Source organism: Phyllopteryx taeniolatus, chromosome 11 (genome assembly GCF_024500385.1).
Source record: "Phyllopteryx taeniolatus isolate TA_2022b chromosome 11, UOR_Ptae_1.2, whole genome shotgun sequence".
NCBI lineage: Eukaryota > Metazoa > Chordata > Actinopteri > Syngnathiformes > Syngnathidae > Phyllopteryx > Phyllopteryx taeniolatus.
In genome coordinates this window covers 11709531-11730717 of record NC_084512.1, presented here as the reverse complement: position 1 = coordinate 11730717, position 21187 = coordinate 11709531, and the positions used below count along the sequence as shown (strand labels likewise).

General features: G+C 39.4%; 2 protein-coding genes across 14 annotated transcripts in view; one reads left to right on the top strand and one right to left on the bottom strand.

The window, feature by feature from the left end:
- Window positions 1-13428, bottom strand: part of macrod2 (mono-ADP ribosylhydrolase 2) — a 487683-nt gene extending 474255 nt beyond the window's left edge. For all 4 annotated transcript variants that reach the window (XM_061790567.1, XM_061790571.1, XM_061790569.1 and 1 more), the window contains exons 1-3: window positions 13218-13428; window positions 8852-8956; window positions 6839-6952 (exon numbers count right to left, since the gene is read on the bottom strand). In XM_061790567.1, coding sequence (XP_061646551.1) covers window positions 6839-6952; window positions 8852-8956; window positions 13218-13254 — 256 coding nt within the window. In that variant the 5' untranslated portion in view covers window positions 13255-13428. The remainder of the gene's footprint in view (window positions 1-6838; window positions 6953-8851; window positions 8957-13217) is intronic.
- Window positions 13429-16268: 2840 nt separating this feature from the next.
- tasp1 (taspase, threonine aspartase, 1) overlaps window positions 16269-21187 on the top strand; it is a 68516-nt gene continuing 63597 nt past the window's right edge. For 9 of the 10 annotated variants that reach the window (XM_061790566.1, XM_061790564.1, XM_061790561.1 and 6 more), the window contains exons 1-3: window positions 16269-16440; window positions 16753-16835; window positions 20726-20927. In XM_061790566.1, coding sequence (XP_061646550.1) covers window positions 20798-20927 — 130 coding nt within the window. In that variant the 5' untranslated portion in view covers window positions 16269-16440; window positions 16753-16835; window positions 20726-20797. Of the gene's footprint in view, window positions 16441-16752; window positions 16836-20725; window positions 20928-21187 lie in introns of those variants that run through there. The other variant, XM_061790562.1, reaches the window with a different exon arrangement.

The following is a 21187-nucleotide window of genomic DNA, read 5'->3' as shown; positions in this document are numbered from 1 at the left end:
AATAAAGTCCATCTGGTTGAACAGTAATTATGATTTGAAAGTACTTTTTATACGTCACCAGTATTTTCACTACATACACAGCAGCAACAAAGCACACATGTGAATTCCAAATTAAGTAAACTGGTATTCAGGTCTATCAGGTGCAGAAATACAGTACATATCATAGTGTACACAACACAGATGACGATGATTCAGAATGCCATGTCACCAAGTCCTCAGGGTGGCTATTTACATGGTAGATTAAATTCATTAGAGTCATCCAACAGAGCAGTCTGTTATTCATTCATTCATTCATTCAGCATACATTACAGACCACTCATTTTACACAACATACACACTACTTAACGTAATGGGTGTGGGTGTAAATGTTTGCAAACTGTGAAAAAGGAGGTCAAGAAACGATTACAGCAGGGATGTCAAAGATATGGCCTGCAGACCAAAACCAGCGCATTGGGGTTTGGGGGGGTTCAATTCAGCCAACAGGATGAATTTGAAAGTAGAAATTCTGTAGTGACCCTACAGTTATGTGTTGTGTTCAGTGTTCTATAATTTCCATCAGTCTGTGGATGTGTATAGGCTGAGTCCTGACCTAACCTAACCAAAGGGGGTAGGTGCAAGGTATAGAAGAAGGGGTCTGTGTGCATGTGCGTCAGGGGACAAAAAGTCATTATTATATTGTTGTGGTTACGGCCGACAGTGAGCCCTCATATGTGTATGAGATTGTTGATCGACCACCTTGTCATCCAACATCTAAACAGATGCCACAATACATGAAAGACATTGTGGGTGAGTGAGGTGGCTTTAACAGCCACTGCTTACAGCTTTGTGAAAATGAATCTTTGCTATGCTAGTTGCTACAAAATGTGCAATTAAATGTTAGTCAACAGCATTACTCAAAGGAGTTTGGTTCAGTGAAATACTTTTGCTCAGAGAATGCTATAAAATATATCTATGTTTAATGTAAAAGTTTATACATTTAAGCCAGTTGATCACTTTCTTATAAAGCTGATATAAAAAGTACATACCCTTGTTCAAATGTTTTCGTGATTTAAAGAAAACAAAAACACCAAAATAAATTTCTAAACTTTTTCCACCATTAATATGACCTACAACCTGTGCAACTCAATTGAAAAGAAACAATATTTTAGAAGGGAAGATAAACAATTGTGATCAGGTGGTTGTGCTTTTTCACTTCGGATCAAATACCACAGCCTTGAATTTTGTCCGATACCGATATCGGTCTAACCCGAGATCAGTCCTACCAGATATCAGCAATAATTATACATACTTTACTTAATTTGTAGTATAGAATGTGAGAAAAGGCTTGATCAAGTGATAGTACTCAAACAGAGAACAATAATCAGCAACAGGAGGTATGGGGAAAAACTGATCCATTTATTATTAACCAATGGGTTACATAAAGTAACTTTAAGAATAAGAATGTATTACATTGGAATAAAATAAAAAATTATATTAGCAAATCCTGAAAAATAGCATAATATCAATAAAAATATTTAAATTGCAACATAACCACTACTTAACTTAAACATAAGCATATTATATATTTGAATAGATTAAATAATACATTAATACATTTGAAAACTGAAAAATAATAATAAACAATAAATACAAATTATACTTATCCATCCATCCATTTTCCTTTACTTACCAAATAGTCACTGATGGTGAAGTGAGGCTTTCACCTGACTTTGATGCAGGCAGCGTGAGTTCAGTTCCCACTCAGTGACGGTGTGAATGTGAGTGCGAGTGGTTGTCCGTGTCTATATGTGCCCTGCGACTGCCTGAGGACCAGTTCAGGGTGAAGTCCGCCTTTCGCCCGAAGTCAGCTGAGATAGGCTCCAGCACCCCACGAACCTGAACAGGCTAAGCGGTATTGAGAATCAATGGATTGAAGTACAAAATAAAGTTCTATAAAGTTTTTTTACTGTCAGTAAATGATGGGAACATCATTTGTTTCTCCACGTATGGCAATACACTTTTGAACTTCTTGATACAACTAGGGTTTAGTTATATTGACAATCGCTGTTCCTGCTGTGCACTTTGTGGCCTCTGGGGGGCAGTGTGACACGCAATGAGATACAGACTTGCAGTAACAAAGAAAGTAGAACAGGTCACGATCGACTATTGTTATAACTTGTTTTTCACAGAGTTTGAAGAATATGCTAGTGTATTGTTATATTGCCTGTTTGAATGTGGTTCTACAGCGTTTGTGTACCAATATTCATGATTTTGAGAGATATAAGTGCTCTGACTTCAATGCTAATTTTCGTTAGCTCGTCAATGGTGCTCTTCATTCATTGTGTGTTAGCTTTGAGCAAGCGATTTTTGTGAACAAAAACAAAGGAAAGAAGGCTGTGATGTATTTGAACATTCAATCGGTGTAGTTCTTTTGTTATGTGAGTTTAGTTTTACAGTGAACTTAAACTGGAGCATCAATAAAGAACTTTAAGCAAGCAACATTCTCTCGTACTCCTTGCTACTATGTTAGCACATTAGCAAGCTGCTGTTGGGATCATGTGGTCTCTGCATGCCGTCCGGGCGTTTCTGGATGAAAGTGCTGGAGCGGGGCATTAAATGGACTGCTTGTGTAAGAGTGGTAAAATCTGAGATTTTAGATCCAGTCTGATCTGATCCGATACTCGTTTATTTGCTGACACTGGACCGATTTCCGACCTCTAAGATTGGATCGGGAAAGACCCAAGTGACATTACCAAGAACTGGACATCCCTCCAAAATCATCACGTCACTTCTAAGGAGTAGCGTGGCAAGGCTAAACCCTTATTTTACAAAACAAAACAAAAAAAAACACTTGAAATCTTCCAAACGCATGTGGGAAAATGTGTTAAGGCTTTTTCACACTGCACTTAGCAGAGCGCATCATGCCGTCGATGAACTCATTCATTGTCTATGTGCTGCGACGGCGCAACGACAGAACAGTGTCACATCATGTGGCGATAGGCAAGGTGGGCATACTTTCGATTTGGGAACGGTGTCGCCCCGATGTCGTACAGTGCATCCAATATGAGAGGGGTTGGCAGTAGGTCTGTCACAATATATTTTTCCAGACTCGATAAATTGTCATTGTTGTGGTGACCCAGCGCATGGCTCACACAGTGAGTCAACCGCAAGTTGGAGGGCTGTGTCATTAACCACTAATGGGCTTGTGGAACGCAGGCGAACCGGTGTTGTCTCCGTCCAATACTCCACAGCCTTGCTCCATGTGCAGCGCGTCGCACACAACAGAGAACCTTAAGGGAAAGTAAACTGTTTATGTTCGTGAGCTCACAAGCTAACGAGCTCAGAGTTGTTGTGCGTGTTAGTCCCCAATTAACACACACACACACACAGGAAAGTTAACCGTTTATTACACATAATCTTAGCTGCACATGTTATTCGGCCAGTAGTTGACCACAGCGAACGTATTTGATTGACAGGTGAAGGGCTCGTTTCCAGCGCCTTCAGTAGAACAAACGCACAGTCCTGCAGCTCGAGGGCGGGCCTTATTTTTCATGATTTCAGAGGAATAAAGAAACGATATTACCATTTATCGTGATAGTCTTTGCGAATATATATCGTCCTAAAAGTCTTATCGTGATAGGCGTAGTTGGCGGAGTGATTTCAAAGTGCTAACAGCAAAAGAATTTGGCGGACCTGTGTAGTAAATGGAGGAAGTTAAAATAAATATGGTGTCCCAGTGTCCTGAGCTCTGGGACACAAGAGAAATTACATATCGTGGTGACATGGTTAAGAAGGCACAATAATGGACAGAGATATCCACCTCGTTAATCAAAATCCATATTGCCACTGTGCGGTCGACTTCACATCTAAATCCGGGGGGAAGCCTCTGGGCTACATCCAAGTAAACCGCTAAGCAAATACAGTGGGTATGGAAAGTATTCAGACCCCCTTAAATTTTTCACTTTTTGTTATATTGCAGCCAATTGCTAAAATTATTTAAGATCTTTTTTCCCCCCCTCATTAATGCACACATAGCACCCCATATTGACAGAAAAAAACTGAATTGTTGAAATGTTTGCAGATAAAAAAGAAAAACTGAAATATCACACAGCCATAAGTATTCAGACCCTTTGCTCAGTATTTAGTAGGAGTGGTCCAGTGTATCAGTTTGAACATTTTGACTATAATTTCAAAAGGTATGTTAGACACAAACACAAGACTGCTCATCACCAAAAGAGCACCATACCCACAGTGATGCATGGTGGTGGCAGCAATATGCTTTGGGTGTGTTCTAGTTTCAGCTGGAACTGGGGCCTAAATCAAGACCAGCACAAAACCTTCAGGCTTCTGCTAGAAAGCAAAATAAGTCTGTAAAAGCCTGTTTGAATGTTATTAGTTAATTCTAAAGACATCCAGCTGTCCAATTATAAGAAGGTGTGTATACTTCTGCAACCACATTATGCCAGTTGTTGGTTTTTTACTTCTCCACTCAAAAACACTAATTGAGTTGTACAGGTTGTAGGTCACATTAATGGTGGAAAGCGATTTGAAATTATTTATCTTGGGCTCATTTTTATTTTATTTTTTTAATGGCGCAAAATCCTGGCATTAGAACAGGGGTTTCAGGAGTCAACTTAATTTTGTACATTTTAGTACGAAAAAAAATAAATAAATATTCAAAATTCCAAAGACCAATACCGTATTTTACTGTTAAAAATATCTCTCACTCAAGGTTTAGTGCCATTATATACAATCACTGTACACAGTTATAGTGCACACACGTAATAAACTAAAGCAAATTGAACCTTTCCTTAAAAAAAACAATTGCCGGTTGTTAATGTTTTGAAAAAGGATAATTCATTAAGTATAAAATTGTTCCTAATGTACTGTACTGGTATTGCATTGAATAAAAACAAAAGGGGAAAACACCAATTTATTGTTATTTCTATTAATCATGTTATGATCTTACTCGTCCTGCCCACTTGACATCAAATTAGGCTGTATGCCGCCCCTGAACTACAATGAGCTTCACACCCCTCGGTTACAGAAAGTAGACATTGAATGCTGTTAAATAGCAACAAGTTAAAAAAGCAAAGCACAAGAGAGATGTAAGATCTTCTGGCAAGTCTGACACACCTTGCAGGTTACGAGGAGACAAGCTTTAGATAATTGCTTAACATTCTGTACTGCGCATAATTTAAAAAAAAAAACAACCTGAAAGCAGCACTTCTGCTCATCTGCCATTAACTTCCTACTGCTAAGAGCTTTCACTTACATAAATAAATCCTTACTTTTGTTGCCATCAGTTCACTACCACAGACAAACAAAAAGGTGTTGCATGCTGTACAAATAAAAACTAATTTACATTCAATATTCACAAAAACTTAGGCACAGTGGGCTTTTGAATTAAATATCAGGATTAACCAAAAATGCACTATAACCTTTACAGGTTAACGTAATCTGACCTTTTCTGAACTTTTGAAGATAATCAATTAATGGATCATTGCCATTCAGACTGTTGTTACAGAACAGCAAGTTGTGCAAAAAGTATTGAAACATTGAACAGTTGGACATGTGCATTCAAAGATTTAGAGAAGGTCAAATTCATTTCACCTGTAAAAGTTATAGTTCGTTTTAGGTTTATCCTAAAATTTCACCAGAAATCCCAATACTCCTTACATTTTTGCGAGTAGTGCATTGATCCCCCATATATTCTTGAATTCACATTTGTGATTTGTTTTCAACCTATCCTTCGCTGTACTGAAAACTCACCTACTGTAATTTCTCATGTATAAAAAAAGTCAAAAGTCAATTGTGAGCATTATACATGGGTATAGGGGAAAATGAAAAAACTTTCCCCTTTTATAAATGAATGCCACCATCTAGTGGTTATGAAAAAGCTGTACACTTTCATTCCAATATGCAACCGCCAACAAGACGTTATGAGAAAGGTGTACACTTTCATTCTAATATACCAACGCCACGTAGAGGTTATGAAAAAGGTGTAGCCTACACTTTCATTCCAATATGACAGGCGTACGTATGAATGCATATATGTACAGTTGTGCTCATAAGTTTACATACCATGGCAGAATTGGTGAAATATTGTTTTTTTAGTTTCTTTCTTTTTTAATAAATACGACTGACGACTGAACAACAACCATCAGAAATTCTTGTTTTGTTTGATACTAATGTTTTTTCTGAAATGCTTGACAGTTTAATTTGAATCCCATTAAAATAAAATTAAATGTGTTTCGCCTGGCCCTTCATGTTTTCTTTAAAGAATTGTACCCATCTTACAATTCTGCCTGGGTAATCAAACATATGAGCACAAAAGTGTGCTTAGTCATTTAACCAAAAAAGTAGGGCTGTGAATTTCAAAAGAATAAGTAAATAAAAAGAATTACGTTCAAATAAAGTGCTTAACTTTGGAATAATTCTTTGAAAAAAATTAACAAAATAGAGATAATACTTCATGTTTTGATGATATGGGTAGAAGCAAAATCATGGATCGTAAAAATGCATTGTACTTGTACATGGCTAGAAGGATTTTCCAGAATTTGGAGTTCAACTTTGGGGCTCCGTATTATACATAGGTGCACATTATACACGAGAAATTACAGTAATCCCTGTTGTTGTGCTCAGGCCCATGCAATAAATGTAGTTCTTTGCTGCTATCTTGTGGCCTCTTGGTGCCCAGGAACTACACTGAAGTGAGTTGAGGAGAGACCAAAGCGCAACAAACATTCCATTATTATTAACAGTATATGGTAGCCATGGCATGCTGTGAAATAAGGCATCTTAAGACTTGGAAGATCACCATCAACCTTATATTAGGGTCAAAGGACAGAGCACTTACCAGCATTGACAATGGCATCCAACTCCAGGACAGTAATGTCTCCTTTGTATAGAGATACTTTGTCATTCAAACCACCTCCTCCAGTCAAAAGCTTCCCATCTTCTTTGTTATCAGCTAAAAGAAAAATAGAAATAATCATCTCAGCTCAATGAACAATATAAATAATCATCTCACCACATTATATTATGATGAGTTATGGTACATATAATTAATTTTGAAATATAAAATCAAGTGCACAGTTTTGTGTGGTATTTACAGTGGAGCATTGTTGGTTACATGGACATTGAGAAAACTGTCACACAGAACACTGCAGTGCCCCACAATTAATGATTAGCAGTTAAGAAAATCAGTGCAAAGTTGGGGGGGGGGGGGGGGGGGGACGATTGCACCTATATGATATTTGGATTTTCGATTTCTAATTTAGGCGGCACGGTGAAGACTGGTTAGCATATTCGCCTCACAGTTCTGAGGACCTGGGTTCTAATCCAGGCCTCGCCTGTGTGGAGTTTGCATGTGCCTGCGTGGGTTTTCTCTAGACTTTACACAGATCTGATCGGCCTGATCGGGTTCAGCCGATAATTAGCATTTTATGCTGATCGGCTTTAATGTTATAATCCGCCGATCCGATCAACGACGTCATTAAATAGCTCCGCAAAAAAAAGACATTTACTCCACGTCGCCATTGGGTACAGTATATTTGAATGCAAAAGGTAGTTAATTTTTAGCCTTTGTCGCGTGTCTTTTGATGTAGTACTGTAAATATCTGACCACCAATAAAATTATTTTTAAAAAATGTCAGCGGTGTGTGACAGACAACACGTCTCAGACAGAACACGTAATGGCTGTATCAGACTACAAGACAAATTTTGTCTTTCACGATTGTCAAACTACTGCAATAAAATCTTCCGTATTCCGATACCACCACATCGCGTATTTTACAATCACTGGGGTTCATCTTGGCAACTCAAACGCGACCGGATACACTCGTCACCATGGTGACGACAACATTACTGGATTGCGCCGTGTGTTTATACAGTAAGAACAAACTGGGGAAAAACGTGTTCATGGTCACCAGTGCTGGGGAGAGGACGTTCGTTTCAGGCTTGCTTGAGGTATTTTCACATACTTTTAATAGGATACTGCTCGCAAGCAGGCAACAAAACATTATGTAGCCTAGCAAGCTAGTGCTAGCACTAACGGTGGTAAGTGAACATGCAGGCATTCTGTCGAATCATGCTCTGAAGTTTTGGTGTGTGTGAAGTAATTTAATTACAATAAAGTAATTACAGTAAGTTAGCAACCATTATTTCTGTCATGTTGTAATGTTGGTTTGACCTGACTGATTAGAATACATGATCTGACAAGAGCAGTGATTTCCAACCTTTATGGAGCCAAGGCACATATTTTACAATTGAAAAATCTCACAGCACACCAACAAACAAAAATGTCACAAAAAATGGATACATTAATTACTGCATGTACTTCCTGCCATCTAATAGAAGACCATTCATTTGTTCTGTCTGTCACTATGCCTCACTGGCATAAATAGATGAACAAAGATTCATTATTTATTGTAAATATACTTTTTTAGCAATTAAGTGCACAAGTATATACAGTAAATGAACAAGTCATTTCAATTGACACATTGCTCCATCTTGTGATCGGATCAGTGATCGTATTTTTTAAACTTCCTGATCGGTGATCGGCCACAAAAATCCTGATCGTGTAAAGCCTAGTTTTCTCCGGGTACTCCAGTTTCCTCCCACATACCAAAAACATGCATGGTAGGTTAATTAATGACTAAATTTCCCATAGGTGTGAATGTGAGTGTGGATGGTTGTTTCTTTATATGTGCCCTGCGATTGGCTAGCGACAAATTCAGGGTGTACTCCGCCTCTCGCCCGTAGTGAGTTGGGATGTTTTCCTCACTCCCCATTCATTGACAAGTATCTGGCTGTATTGCAATGCAAAGTGTGATATAGGAATTTCACCACCAATGGTTTCTTTCCTTACAGTAGTTTTCTTCTCTCCAGGTTGGAATCTTGTCCAGACTTATGTAATCTTGACGACGATAGCCCTCTTTGCGTCTTCCCTCGCGGTCCATGTGGAGAAGTCTCTCTGTCAAACACACACAGAAAAGAAAAAATTACATGACACCCAATCCCACTATAGTCCAAGGACAATAATGTCTTATGTAACTTTACAATAGCCGTATTATTGGTTACAAAACTGTTTCACAGTATAAAACTACATACAGGGCTCTACATTAAATTTTGCACTGGTAGCACTGGTATTATATTTGCTTTGTTGGTCCACCTTTTCACTGTTTTCACCGTAGGCTTCACACATATAAGTTTTTGTCTGTATGTTGGTATTAAGTGAATGAAGCAGTGATCAAACGAGTACAAGGCTGCACAAGGTATGGCACGGTATGCGTTATTTAGCGTAGTATAGAATCAGAATCCTCTTTATTTGCCAAGTATGTCCAAAAAACACATGAGGAATTTGTCTCCGGTAGTTGGAGCCGCTCGAGTACGACAACAGACAGTCAATTGACAGAGAACACTTTTGAGACATTGACAAAAAAAAAAAACAGTCACTGAGCAGTAAAGGGTTGCTAGTTATCTGGTAATGCCGGTACATTATTATTTTTTTTTGACAATTGTGCAAAAAGATGCAGAGTCCTCTAGGACTTAGAACAGTTCGAATGACTAATATTGCAATAGTCCGGTGCAATGACCATTGTGCAAAGGGCGCCGAGACTTCAAGGAGTGTATGCGGTTTAAAGTGAAGAGTAGTGCGATAGCATTTAGCATCAATCAACTCTCACTGGAGCGGTTCGCAGCTGAGTGTGAATCGGCTGGGATGAAAATCAGCACCTCCAAATCTGAGACCATGGTCCTCTGTCAGAAAAGGGTGGAGTGCCCTCTCCGGTTCGAGGAAGAGATCCTGCCCCAAGTGAAGGAGTTCAAGTATATTGGGATCTTGTTCACGAGTGAGGGAAGAATGGAGCGGGAGATCGACAGGCAGATCGGTGCAGCGTCTGCAGTAAAGTCTTTATCGGTCTGCTGTGGCGAAAAAGGAGGTGAGCCAAAAGGCAAAGCTCTCAATTTACTGGTCAATCTACGTTCCAACCCTCACCTATGGTCACAAGCTGTTGGTCATGATCAAAAAGAACAAGATCGCGGCCGAAATGAGTTTCCTCCGCAAGGTGTCCAGGCTCTAGCGTGAGAGATAGCGTGAGAAGCTTGATCATACAGGAGGTGCTCAGAGTCAAGCCGCTGCTCCTCCGCATCAAGAGGAGCCAGATGAGGTGGGTCAGGCATCTGGGTAGGATACGTGCCGGACGCCACCCCGGTGAGATGTTCCGGGCACGTCCCACCAAGAGGAGGCCTCGGAAGAGCTGGACGAAGTGGCTGAGGAGAGTGCAGTCTGGGCTTCCCTGCTTAAGCTGCTGCCACCGCGACCCGACCTCAGATAAGCGGAAGTAAATGGATGGCTGAATGGATATACAGCATAATACTATTACTATTGTCTTTATTGTCCCTGTAACAATATTTTATTTTCACTTCACTTCACTTTCATTAACACACTTTCACATGCTTTGTACCTGCAATAGTATACGTCAAAATAATACTGTAGTATAAATCAGCAACGAAGGGAAATGGGGCTGTGCAAATTCTAATAATGCATCTCAACGGTTCAGGGGGCTCAAGGGGACTTCAACAGCGATCAGGAGGAAAATGGTATCTACCCGATAACCAATACAGGTAGTTGTTTTCTATTTTCCCTTAATGTGGTTCATTGCAGTTTTTCTTCTTATTGAATTGACCTCTCTCTATAACGACTCAGATTCAACTGAACTATTTCTTTTGCACTTTAACAAAAAACACAGCAGTAATAAAGTGTGCATAAAACATAATCCCAACAATAATAATAAATAAAATATTCTTTGGTAATTAAAATATACAAGCGCTACCTCCACAGTGACATTTAGCATACAGGAGGTTTGGAGTTTTATTTCCTCTTGTTGGACAGGTTATGTGAACATTTGCTTCCTCCCATATTCCCAAAAATATGCACGTTAGGTTCACTGACAACTATAAACTGTCGTCAGGTGTGAATGTTAGTGTGAATGGTTGTTTGTTTGTATGTGCCCTGCAATTGGCTGGCTACTAGTAATGCACCGAAATTAAAATTCTTGGACAAAACCGAAAACCGAAAACGAGGAACCCAAGGAAGAAAACTGAAAGCCGAAACAGTGAAAGAAATTACGATGCCAATTATTAGCAAAATTGCATTAATGGGTATGACTACAGGAGTCATTTCCATATTTCTTTTATTATGACAAGAAAATTACCACGGGACAGTTATTGCATTAGATTATGTAACATGATAAAACTAATTCTGCATACTGTTCAAATGCACAATACTCACACACACAAGCACTCTCGCACACACGCACACACTCCATTACAAATTTAATGTGTTTCATGTTGAAACCTCATGCTCGGACCGCCACAATTATGACCTCAGTATTTCTAAAATCTTGGTTACGGCCCTGGCGACCAGTCCAGGGTGTACACCACCCAAAGTCATCTGGCTAGACTCCAGCTCACCCATGACCCTAATAAGAATAAGAAAAAGGATGGATGATCACATCAAAAAGACTTAAAATTAGCACGTTGACCAATAATTGTAAGGATGTGCCATCTCTGAAGGTATTTAGCCATAAAAACACTTCTGCCTTAGTCCTCTTAAATAAAAATATGGTCATCATCTGGGCTGCCATCTTTTGTAGCCTCAAAACAAATGTGTCCGACATCAACTTTACTGTCCAAGTCCGTTTCTTGTTCTACAGAATGTGTCTTTTTTCTTCATTTGTTTGCTGTTACATCGCACACTGGATGGGAAATGCCCAAAGACATTATGTGCTTCCAGAGCTGGTAAAGAGGCTCATTAAAATGTGCAATGGTAACACTAACCACTTGAATTTTAAACCCTTCCAGTCCAACTCTCAACAGTACTTTACTGTATATCTGGGTAGGTCATTTGTATGCTGCAAACAAGCTACAATTAAAAAGCTACTTTTCAGTGCATTTCATCTCAAAGATTGTCCTTTTCTCATTTTATTTTATCATGAATAAAGTTTAGAAAAGTCCTAATTTTCTACTTTGTAACCATGCCCAGGGCCTATCCACCATTCAAAAATTAAAATCATGCTAAATTTAAATTGAAGTTGTTAAATCTCTTTGACACTTTAACAGGCCTTTATCTCAGTTGACAGTGGTATAAATTGGATAGTGGATAAACTCACAATATTAAATTAGATTTTCATCTAGAGATCCCATAAATGACATAACAGCAGATACTGTGCAAATATATCCATCCATCCATCTTCTACTGTGCTTGTCCTTATTCGGATCACAGTGGAGCTGCTGGAACCTATTCTGGCTGACATTGGGTGAGAGGCGGGGTACATCCCGGACTGACCGCCAGCCAATCGCAGGGCACATGTCGACAAAAATGATTCATCCTCACCTGATGCTATCAAATCTTCAATACACCTAAGACATGTTTTTGGAATGTGGGAGAAAGCCTGACTACCCAGAGAAAACCCACGCAAGCACGGGGAGAACATGCAAATAATTCCACACAGGAAGGCAGGAGCCCAGAATCAAGGCCCTAGCCTCAGAACTGTGAGGAAGCACTAACCACTAGGTCACCGTGCTGTCCTGTACAAGTCTATATACAATCCTACATTTGTATTTAGGTGGTAGGTAGGTTTGCATAGTCCATAATTTGCATAGTATTGTACCCAGTGACACAGTGGCATACACATGGGTTAAACCAGCACTGATTTAGTGGTCAATTGCACGTGCTGCACCTGCACTCAACAAGATAGAATACCAGTGAAGGTGAAATTAATGTCAAGGTGCACAATATGTATTTTTGGTATTAGTTTGAGGAACTGATAATATATATTCTTGCAACTAATAAAATATTTGCTGCTGTGCTGTTTGGCTCAAGAAATGTAAGCACATGTGGATGTTAGTGAGTATCACACGCCACGTCAAAGGGACGTTACTCCGACAGGTGAATGACAAAGAAACTGGTACCCTGGATGCAAGCTAAATACGAGCCTGGGGAGAGTAGTGGTTTCCAATGCGAAACGCGCAATCACTGTAGCCAAGCAGGCGCTATAACCTTACAACGTGTGCTCACTTGGTGTTTGGGATAAGCGCAGGTACTAAATGGAAAGTAGTTTAGAGCCACACGGAAAAGAGCGTTAGTCAAATTTAAAGCATAACAAGAATGTACGCTGTCTGTCAGCCATGAAGAGAATAACATTCCTATTACCCCTCCAAACAAGCCTTACCTTTTTCAGTCTTCCAATCTTTTTTCTTTTTGCTCATGCTGCCGGAGTGATTGGTCTTTGAGTGGTTGTTTTTTGACTGTGGCAACCCCAGACTCACTGTGAATGGTGTTCCGGGGGATAAAATAGAAATGTAAAGTCTGACAGCCTTTCGAAGCTTCTCCCACCTGGGAAGCTGTCAAACATCTACGGGGCTCACTCGGCTCAACCTACCGTGATTGCTGCGTAAATAAGGTGTACAAATCTTGACCATCTGATTGGCTGGTAAGAAACGGGAAGTGGCCTTGTGATTGGGAGAATGGCTAAGTCCATCAAAATAGTCCACGGACTGAAGACGTTGGGTAGGTCATTTATGGTTTGTGAGGTCCTGCAAAGCGTGCAGGTTTCAGGTCATTCAGAGCTAATTAGGCGAAAAATGTAACAATTCCACCAAAGCACATTTTTAATTAGGTAGTTTGAATACAATCTGATAAATGGCATGCATATATTATTACTTAAACTATTATTGTACCTCCTAGTCTTTAATGGTAGTGGACGTGATAATTGGCAGACTGTGATGTCTGCTGTTTCCCTTTAACTGGTAACTCAATACTGAGTGATTAATATGTTTGGTGTTGGTCACACATGGTAATGAAAGTGGCACTGATATGTGCGCCCTTTAACTATTTGGACAGTAATACTTTATCTAAAATAAAGTATCTTAGGATATTGACAAAAAAAATTGACAGGTCGTGTTAAATGCAAATAATTACTTATAATTAGGTAAGATACGACGATTAAGCAGGCCGTCGTATAGGACCTTGGTTCCAGGGACAACCTCTTGCCATCTGCTGTGTATTTGGTGGACTGAGCTGACCCATCTGTTCCCAAGATCAAATTGGAAAATGTAAATAATTGACATCCCCCTCACCTTTTTTTTCTCTATTTATTTTTATGAATAACACATGCAATTGTAAGGACTCCAACAGGCAGAGCAATCCCTCAATTGAAAATCCGCAGCACAGTTGAAAGATATACTGTACGTACTCTTGATGGGACGCTCACTCAAAAATAGCAAAATTAGTTTGTGACCACCGCTTACAGACAATTTCTCTATTCTTAACGCTCTTTTTTTAAATTTTTTTTTTACTATATTTTCTGATTTATTTAGAGAATTTCCAAGGAATGAAAATATATTCTGGTCCAAAGGCTTTGTCAGGAAAAGTGAAACGTTTGACCCGTTGCGGAATTATTCTCGGTGTAATATTAAAATCCAACCGCCTGATGTCACCCTTGCAGTGCATTCAGAGTGATTCTCGTGTCAGGAGTCTAACTCATGCTCAGTCATCTAATAGTATACCAAAGTATCTCTAGATGTTATAAATGGTTCTTCAATTTAGGTTAGATTAACATAAAAGTACAATTTCACCCAGGACTTTGTTTTTGGTCCAATTTTACGGAATTTATTTGGGATTACAGAAGAAGGTACTAAATTTATATGATTTCCATACCATAAAATAATGCACACCTTTATCGTACTGTATTACATTTGGTAATGGAGGACTCCAAGCACCGAATTGCTCATGGCTATTCTCTATACTTCATGGGTGTGTTTTCAAAATGTTCCCAAATTGGAAAGAATGTCTTAGTTCAAGCCCTATATTGTTACATATTCAATAATGCCAAACTTTTTCTAAAAATGTTATGTAACATACCGTATTGTTATTTTATTGTTACTATTATTAGGTAGTGTCTTGAGAAGCGAAGACAACTTTCTGTTACCAGAGCGAAGGTTTTTGCTCAGCAGACTAGTCTAGCCCAAACAGCAGGCACATTTTAGGTCACGCCGTGTATAGGCAATTGTGATTGTCATGGTTACAGATGAATGACAATAAACCAGGGTCCATGCTTAAAAGCCACATTTTGATGGCTTGATGTGTATCGTTTTGATATCCCACAGGAGGGTCACATAAGTACAGCGTTAAACAAAAGGCGGTTCACAAGACTATTCCTATGCTATAAAAGTGCTCTTCGCGATTGTCTAAGCTTGTATTTACAACTACTAAATAAGGGAACAGTAGAACGAACCCATTCTTGTTTTGAGCCAGCCTTTAGTCGTTTTTGTTGACCTGCCCTCTCTTTTCTGAGTCAGGTACAGAAATTCCCAAGTGCGCACCTGCAATTTGTGTTGGCAGGATTTGTGCATTGGCTGATTCAGTTTGCATTATAAGGCATGATCGTGTTGCCTTTCTGTACCCCATGGAGCTTGTCAAAAAATATCCATCTTCTCTTCCAACTCTGATGCAACAACCTCACCCTGGTGTTGGAGAATAGGACCAAATTTGTGTTTTATTCTATTGAAAATAATACTACATAAAATGTGTGAGGCAGCATGGTGAATTCTGAGGTTCGGGTTTTGTATCCCAGATCCAGCTTTCCTGAAGACTAATCAACCAAGACCAATCAAATAAGTTTTTTTTTAATTTAAAAAAAATCATGTTACGTGCAATGCAAAAAACTTTTTTTAATGTCACTAAATGCCTTTGAAACATTACATCCTAATTGTTGACTTGTTGGTAATTAAATTTGGTTGAATTCAATTGAGTTTTATTTAAGACTCTCTCTCTCTCTGTCTCTCACCTCTTGCAATGAATAAATAAATAAATACATAAATAAATACAATCAAAATTCTAGAAAATTACTTTGGTTACTCGAAGTACAGAATATGTCAGCTACGATTGAACTTTGAATTAAGAAATATTCTACAAGGTGACTTTAACCTCTACCAAAGTTATTTTCTGTCAAAATAACACTTGTTATTTTACTCAAATATCGCTTATGGTACTTTATACAAGACGTACTGTGTGGCTAAATATGAGATCCACAATACAGTATTATAAACAAAACAGTGTACTGTAATACAGTTACACACCCTCAATAAAAGATAACATTAGGATACCATAGTTGTAATGGTCTCGAATAATGTTATCATATTTCAAATGAGGTTGATTACATGGCCAAAGCGTTGAAGAGCACATTTGAGTCACGTGATCAAGTCCTCGCCTGCAACACTTCCTTAGCAACGTGTAGCTGAACCCGGAAGTACTTTATGTCGCGTCGGCTAACCGGCTAATATGACAGGTTGAAGTCTGGCAGAGTTGGGAGATTTAGTCGATAGTTATCGTTGCAGCGTATTAAGGACATGCCAAATAACTGGTGTTTCGCTCTTCGGGGACTATTATAAGTGGTAGGTTGACGTTGTTTTGTTTTTATGTTGGCGACTGTTAGCTTGCTATCGCAAGTACAAGCTTCCATCGTTAAGTTATTCCGGCTGTTATTAATGCGCCAGCATTTCCGAACGATTTTTTATGACACGTTGCAAGCGTTATAATCTTACTTTGAAATGTACCCATGTCGTTGCTGGAAAATAACAACGTACTATTCACTAGCCTACATTTTATATGAATAATCTACGATAGACTAAAACAGGAATACATTACTAAATTACACATTATTGTTATGATACAGTAATTTGTATTCTGGATGGCATATTTTACAGGGGGTCCAACGACGTCCCCGACCAACGGCGTTTCGAGGTTTTGAATTGTCGCTTGTAGTGTGCAAGCCAACCGCAGGAGTAAGGTAATGAGCATTATCTTTTTTTTTTTTTTTTTTTTTACTACTGTTTGTCGTTTGATTATTTTGTATGCATTGTCTAGAAGTTTTATTCGAACTAATATGTGCTGTTATTATGACGTCACTACTGCGTTAGCATCAGTTAGTGAAGTGATAGTCTATGTATGTTTCATCTTACATTATGGTTGTGGTACAGACACCGCTGTAAACAGAGGACTTACTTAAAATGGAGGCCATGAAGGCAAGTTTAGAGGTGACGGGGCGAACTAACAGATGTTCTCCACTCGTGTAAATATTTTTGAAATGCCAGAAATAAAAAGTATTGTGACACATATTGCAAATTTTCCCATCAACTCAGGAATGCAATTTTTTAACTTCTGAATGATCAGGGGCTGACTTGAAGACAGTCATGAGAAGGAGTCATGACATCTACTGGATAGGACAAAATTCCTCAATTTTACATTTTGTGGCGTTTGGGTAATTTCAGTGCATTGAGGCAATTGGTGCTGACCTCTCCCAGAGCAGTTTTTGGGTGTGCTGTCCCATGTTTTAAACACATTGTTTCACAGGATGGGCACAATCTTCCAATTGCCACACATCCGGGTCGAGTTAAATCAAACAAATCATGGCTTTTACACCGTTGCTGGTTGCCCCAAAATGAGTGATTGTTTTATTTTCGGTAACAATATGTTTGCTTTGCCACTGACAATTCCAATTCCATCACTTCAAGCATCATTTTATGCTTTCAATATTATTGCAAATATTCGATGGTGAAAAGCCTTAGAGCTACATAAAGCGTAAAACCCTCTTTCAAATACGGCGGTCTCCACTACCACTTTTACACCCTTGACTACAGTGTATGTAAGAGTGAATGAACACGCAATTTAGCAGCTGCTATTTGGAATCATATTAAATCAGGCCTGTAATCCACCACCTAATACCACCACTATCACTTTGCAATTATTGAAACCATTAATACTGAACAAAAATGCAATATAACAGCATATAACTGTGGCACATACAACATCTGGAGCAATTCAAAATTAATTATCTAATCTAACAGAAACAGAAAATTGCATAAAACACATCATACTCACCAGAGTATAGCTGATAAATGAATGTATTAAGGTGTGCTGATCACTACAGACGTGTTTTTTCTAGACTTTACGCCCATCTGATCGGTGTGATCGGTATCGGCCGATAATTAGCATTTTATGCTGATCGGCGGATTGGCTTTAATGTCATAATTTCACCGATTCGATCAATGATGTCATTGATCGGCTCTGTAAAAGACATTTGCTCCGCGCCGCCGTCCAAAAGGTAGATTAATTTCAGCCTTGTCACATTTTTGTGACTTAGTACTGTAACTATCTGATGGCGAATAAAGTTTTTTTTTTTCAATCTTGGTGGCGGTGTTGGAGTTTTTTTAGGTGTCTCATACAGACAACAAGAAAGCCATTTGTAATCTGTGCAAAACTGAAGTACCTCTTGGGGGAACGTCAACTAAATGTTTCAACACGACAAATTTGATCAGGCACCTAAATAATGTACACAAGGAGGAGTACGTGCGGTTCAAGCAACGTGGGATGGAAAAGAAGCTAACAGCCAAACGGATGCTAACGCAAAAAAACGCTGGACAACACGCGTCCATATAGCCGAAACAGTGAAAAAGTTCGAGTTGGCACGCGGAAGCTGATGGAGTTCATTGTGCTGGCTGACCTCCCTTTTAATGTTGTGGAGAACCCCGCATTTCAAAGGTTGCTAGCACATTTTGATCCACGCTACGTCCTCCCGGGGCACACATACTGTGGCGTGACCAGTCTAAAAGAGCTACACCGGGACGTGCAGTCGTACGTAGCCGGCCTCTTGAAAGAAGACTGTCCTTCGCTTAGCTTCACCACAGACATTTGGTCATCGGACGTTAGCCCCCATGTCACTTCTGAGTTTGACGGGCCAGTGGGTGGATGCCAAATTCAAACTCTGAACAGCGGTCCCACACGCTCAGGAATTCTGCGGCTCCCACACTGCTGCAGCGTTAGTGACGAAATACGACAACATGGGCCAAATGTGGCAGATTCCGAGAGAGAGGGTTCATGTCGTACTTCGGGACAACGCCACAAACATGGCAAAAGCCACGCGAGAAGCGGGGCTACCGACTTTGCCATGCATGGCCCACACGCTTCAGCTAGCTGTCTGTGACGCATTACTTGCGCAACGAATGATAACGGACATTCTCGCTACCGGCAGACACATTGTCGGCCACTTCAAACACTCTCCTCAAGTGTACTGTGCATTTCACGACATGCAGCAACAGCTGGGCAAGGGCGTCAAAAGGTTCGAGCAAGACGTGACCACCCGCTGAAACAGCAGGTACTACATGCTCAAAAACCTGCTGGAGCAAAGACGCGCATTGGCTGCTTTTGGAGCTGAGCATGACATTCCTGCTTCCTTCAAGTGTGGACAGTGAGCATCTATTCAGCACTGCATCCAGCATCCTGGATGAACGAAGAAGCAGGCTTTCAGCCAGCAAAGTTGGGATGCTCATCTTTGTTAGAAAGAATCGGGCATTGATGTTAAACTCGACATAGACATTTAGCCTAAGTAATGTTGCAAGTTTAAACCCCTTTCCTAATTGAAATGAATGTTTGTTTTGCCTGGGGGTCATTGTTCACATTTTATTTAGTACATTTACTGTACAACCTAGCTGCTATTTATTTTATGTATTTGTTAGAAAAATACATATTGTATACATGGCTTATTTTCACTTGACCTGGGTGTCATTGTTTATTTTGGAGCTATTCATTATTCTGGTGTAGTGTTACTGCTCTTTATTTGCGGCAGTCTGACTGTTAATTTCATGGAGTTTGTATGAATGGCAGTGTTACAAATACTACCATAATTTTCACATTTATGATTGATTGAGGGGCAACATTACTGCCTTCTATTTACACGATTGTGACTGTTTGCATTACAGTATTTGTTATTAAGTAATTTAATTACAATAAAGCAATTTAATTACAGTAAGTTTGCACCCATTGTTTCTGTCTCAAGTAGTGTTGGTTTGACCTGACTGAATTTTAAACTTATGTGAGTGGCCAATCCTTCAATGCCCCCTAGAGGTAATTGTTTTACATTTTGTCTAAAATGCTAGAGAATATTTTCGAAGATTTTCAGTATACAGTACACAAGTATATACAGTAAATGGGCAAGTCATTTACATAGACATATTGAGCCATCTTGTGATCAGATCGGTGATCGCTTATCATTTTTTTAAACTTGCTGATCGGTGATCGGCCCCAAAAATCCTGATCGTGTAAAGCCTAGTTTTTTTCTAGTCAAACTTGGCCTACTCTGACCAACCAGTCGAAGGTCAAAAATTTCCTGATGTTATCGAGGGGAAGCACTCTGGCCCTGTGAGGATGAAATTGAAATATGTTTGGTTGAAGAAACAGTTTCATTGCTCATATTTAAAGTTACATTAGTCCATCCCTACTGATTCAGAAGACCTTGGGCAGATTAAGATGGCATCTCTAGAAACCAAAATCTAGTTGGACAAAAAAAAAGTCTAACATTCATATGTACTGGAAGCAGTGCAACATGGAGAAACACTACAAAAATTAAAGAATCAACTGTTGGGAATAACTTAACTATGGAACAAATATTATTATTCAATAAATTCACAGTAGGTCAGTGCTTCTGATAGTCTTTATGCTAGCAGAGAAGGCCCTGTTGGACCTGACTACCACCGCTGGATTACTTGCACTACTAGCACTACGTGTTCACCACGAAAAGGCTGCTCACTATCCCGCTGTCACATTTTCAAAATATCAACACCTGGTAAATTAATTTTGGAGGTGACATAATAGTGCCGTCTGTTTTGCCTTATGTCTTCACAGGTGTGCCTTCAAAATGTTTCCCTCACACGCAGATGATAGGCCACGATAGGCTTGTCAAGTTATGCAGGGGTTATGGAAAGCCTACAAAAGTCTGCTGAAGAGCAACAATACACTTTATACAAAGACAATTCATGGCCCAACAAACAGGAATCAACCAACCATTACAAATCAGGTGTCGGTGGATTTGTTTTAGTGCATGCAGGTAAGTTGTATGGACTCCATTAACTTGTTTACCAAAAGTAATTGAAATAGTAGATTTAGTGGTTAGCACATCTCCATCAAAGTTCTGAGGTACAGGGTTCAAATCTCGGCCCGGCATTCCTGTGTGGAGTTTGCATGTTCTTCCCGTGCTTGAGTGTGTTTTGTCTATGTACTTTAGCTTCCTTCCAGTTTCCAAAAATATAAATGTTAAGATAATTGAAGACCTTAAATTGTCCATATGTGTGAATGAGTGTTAATGGT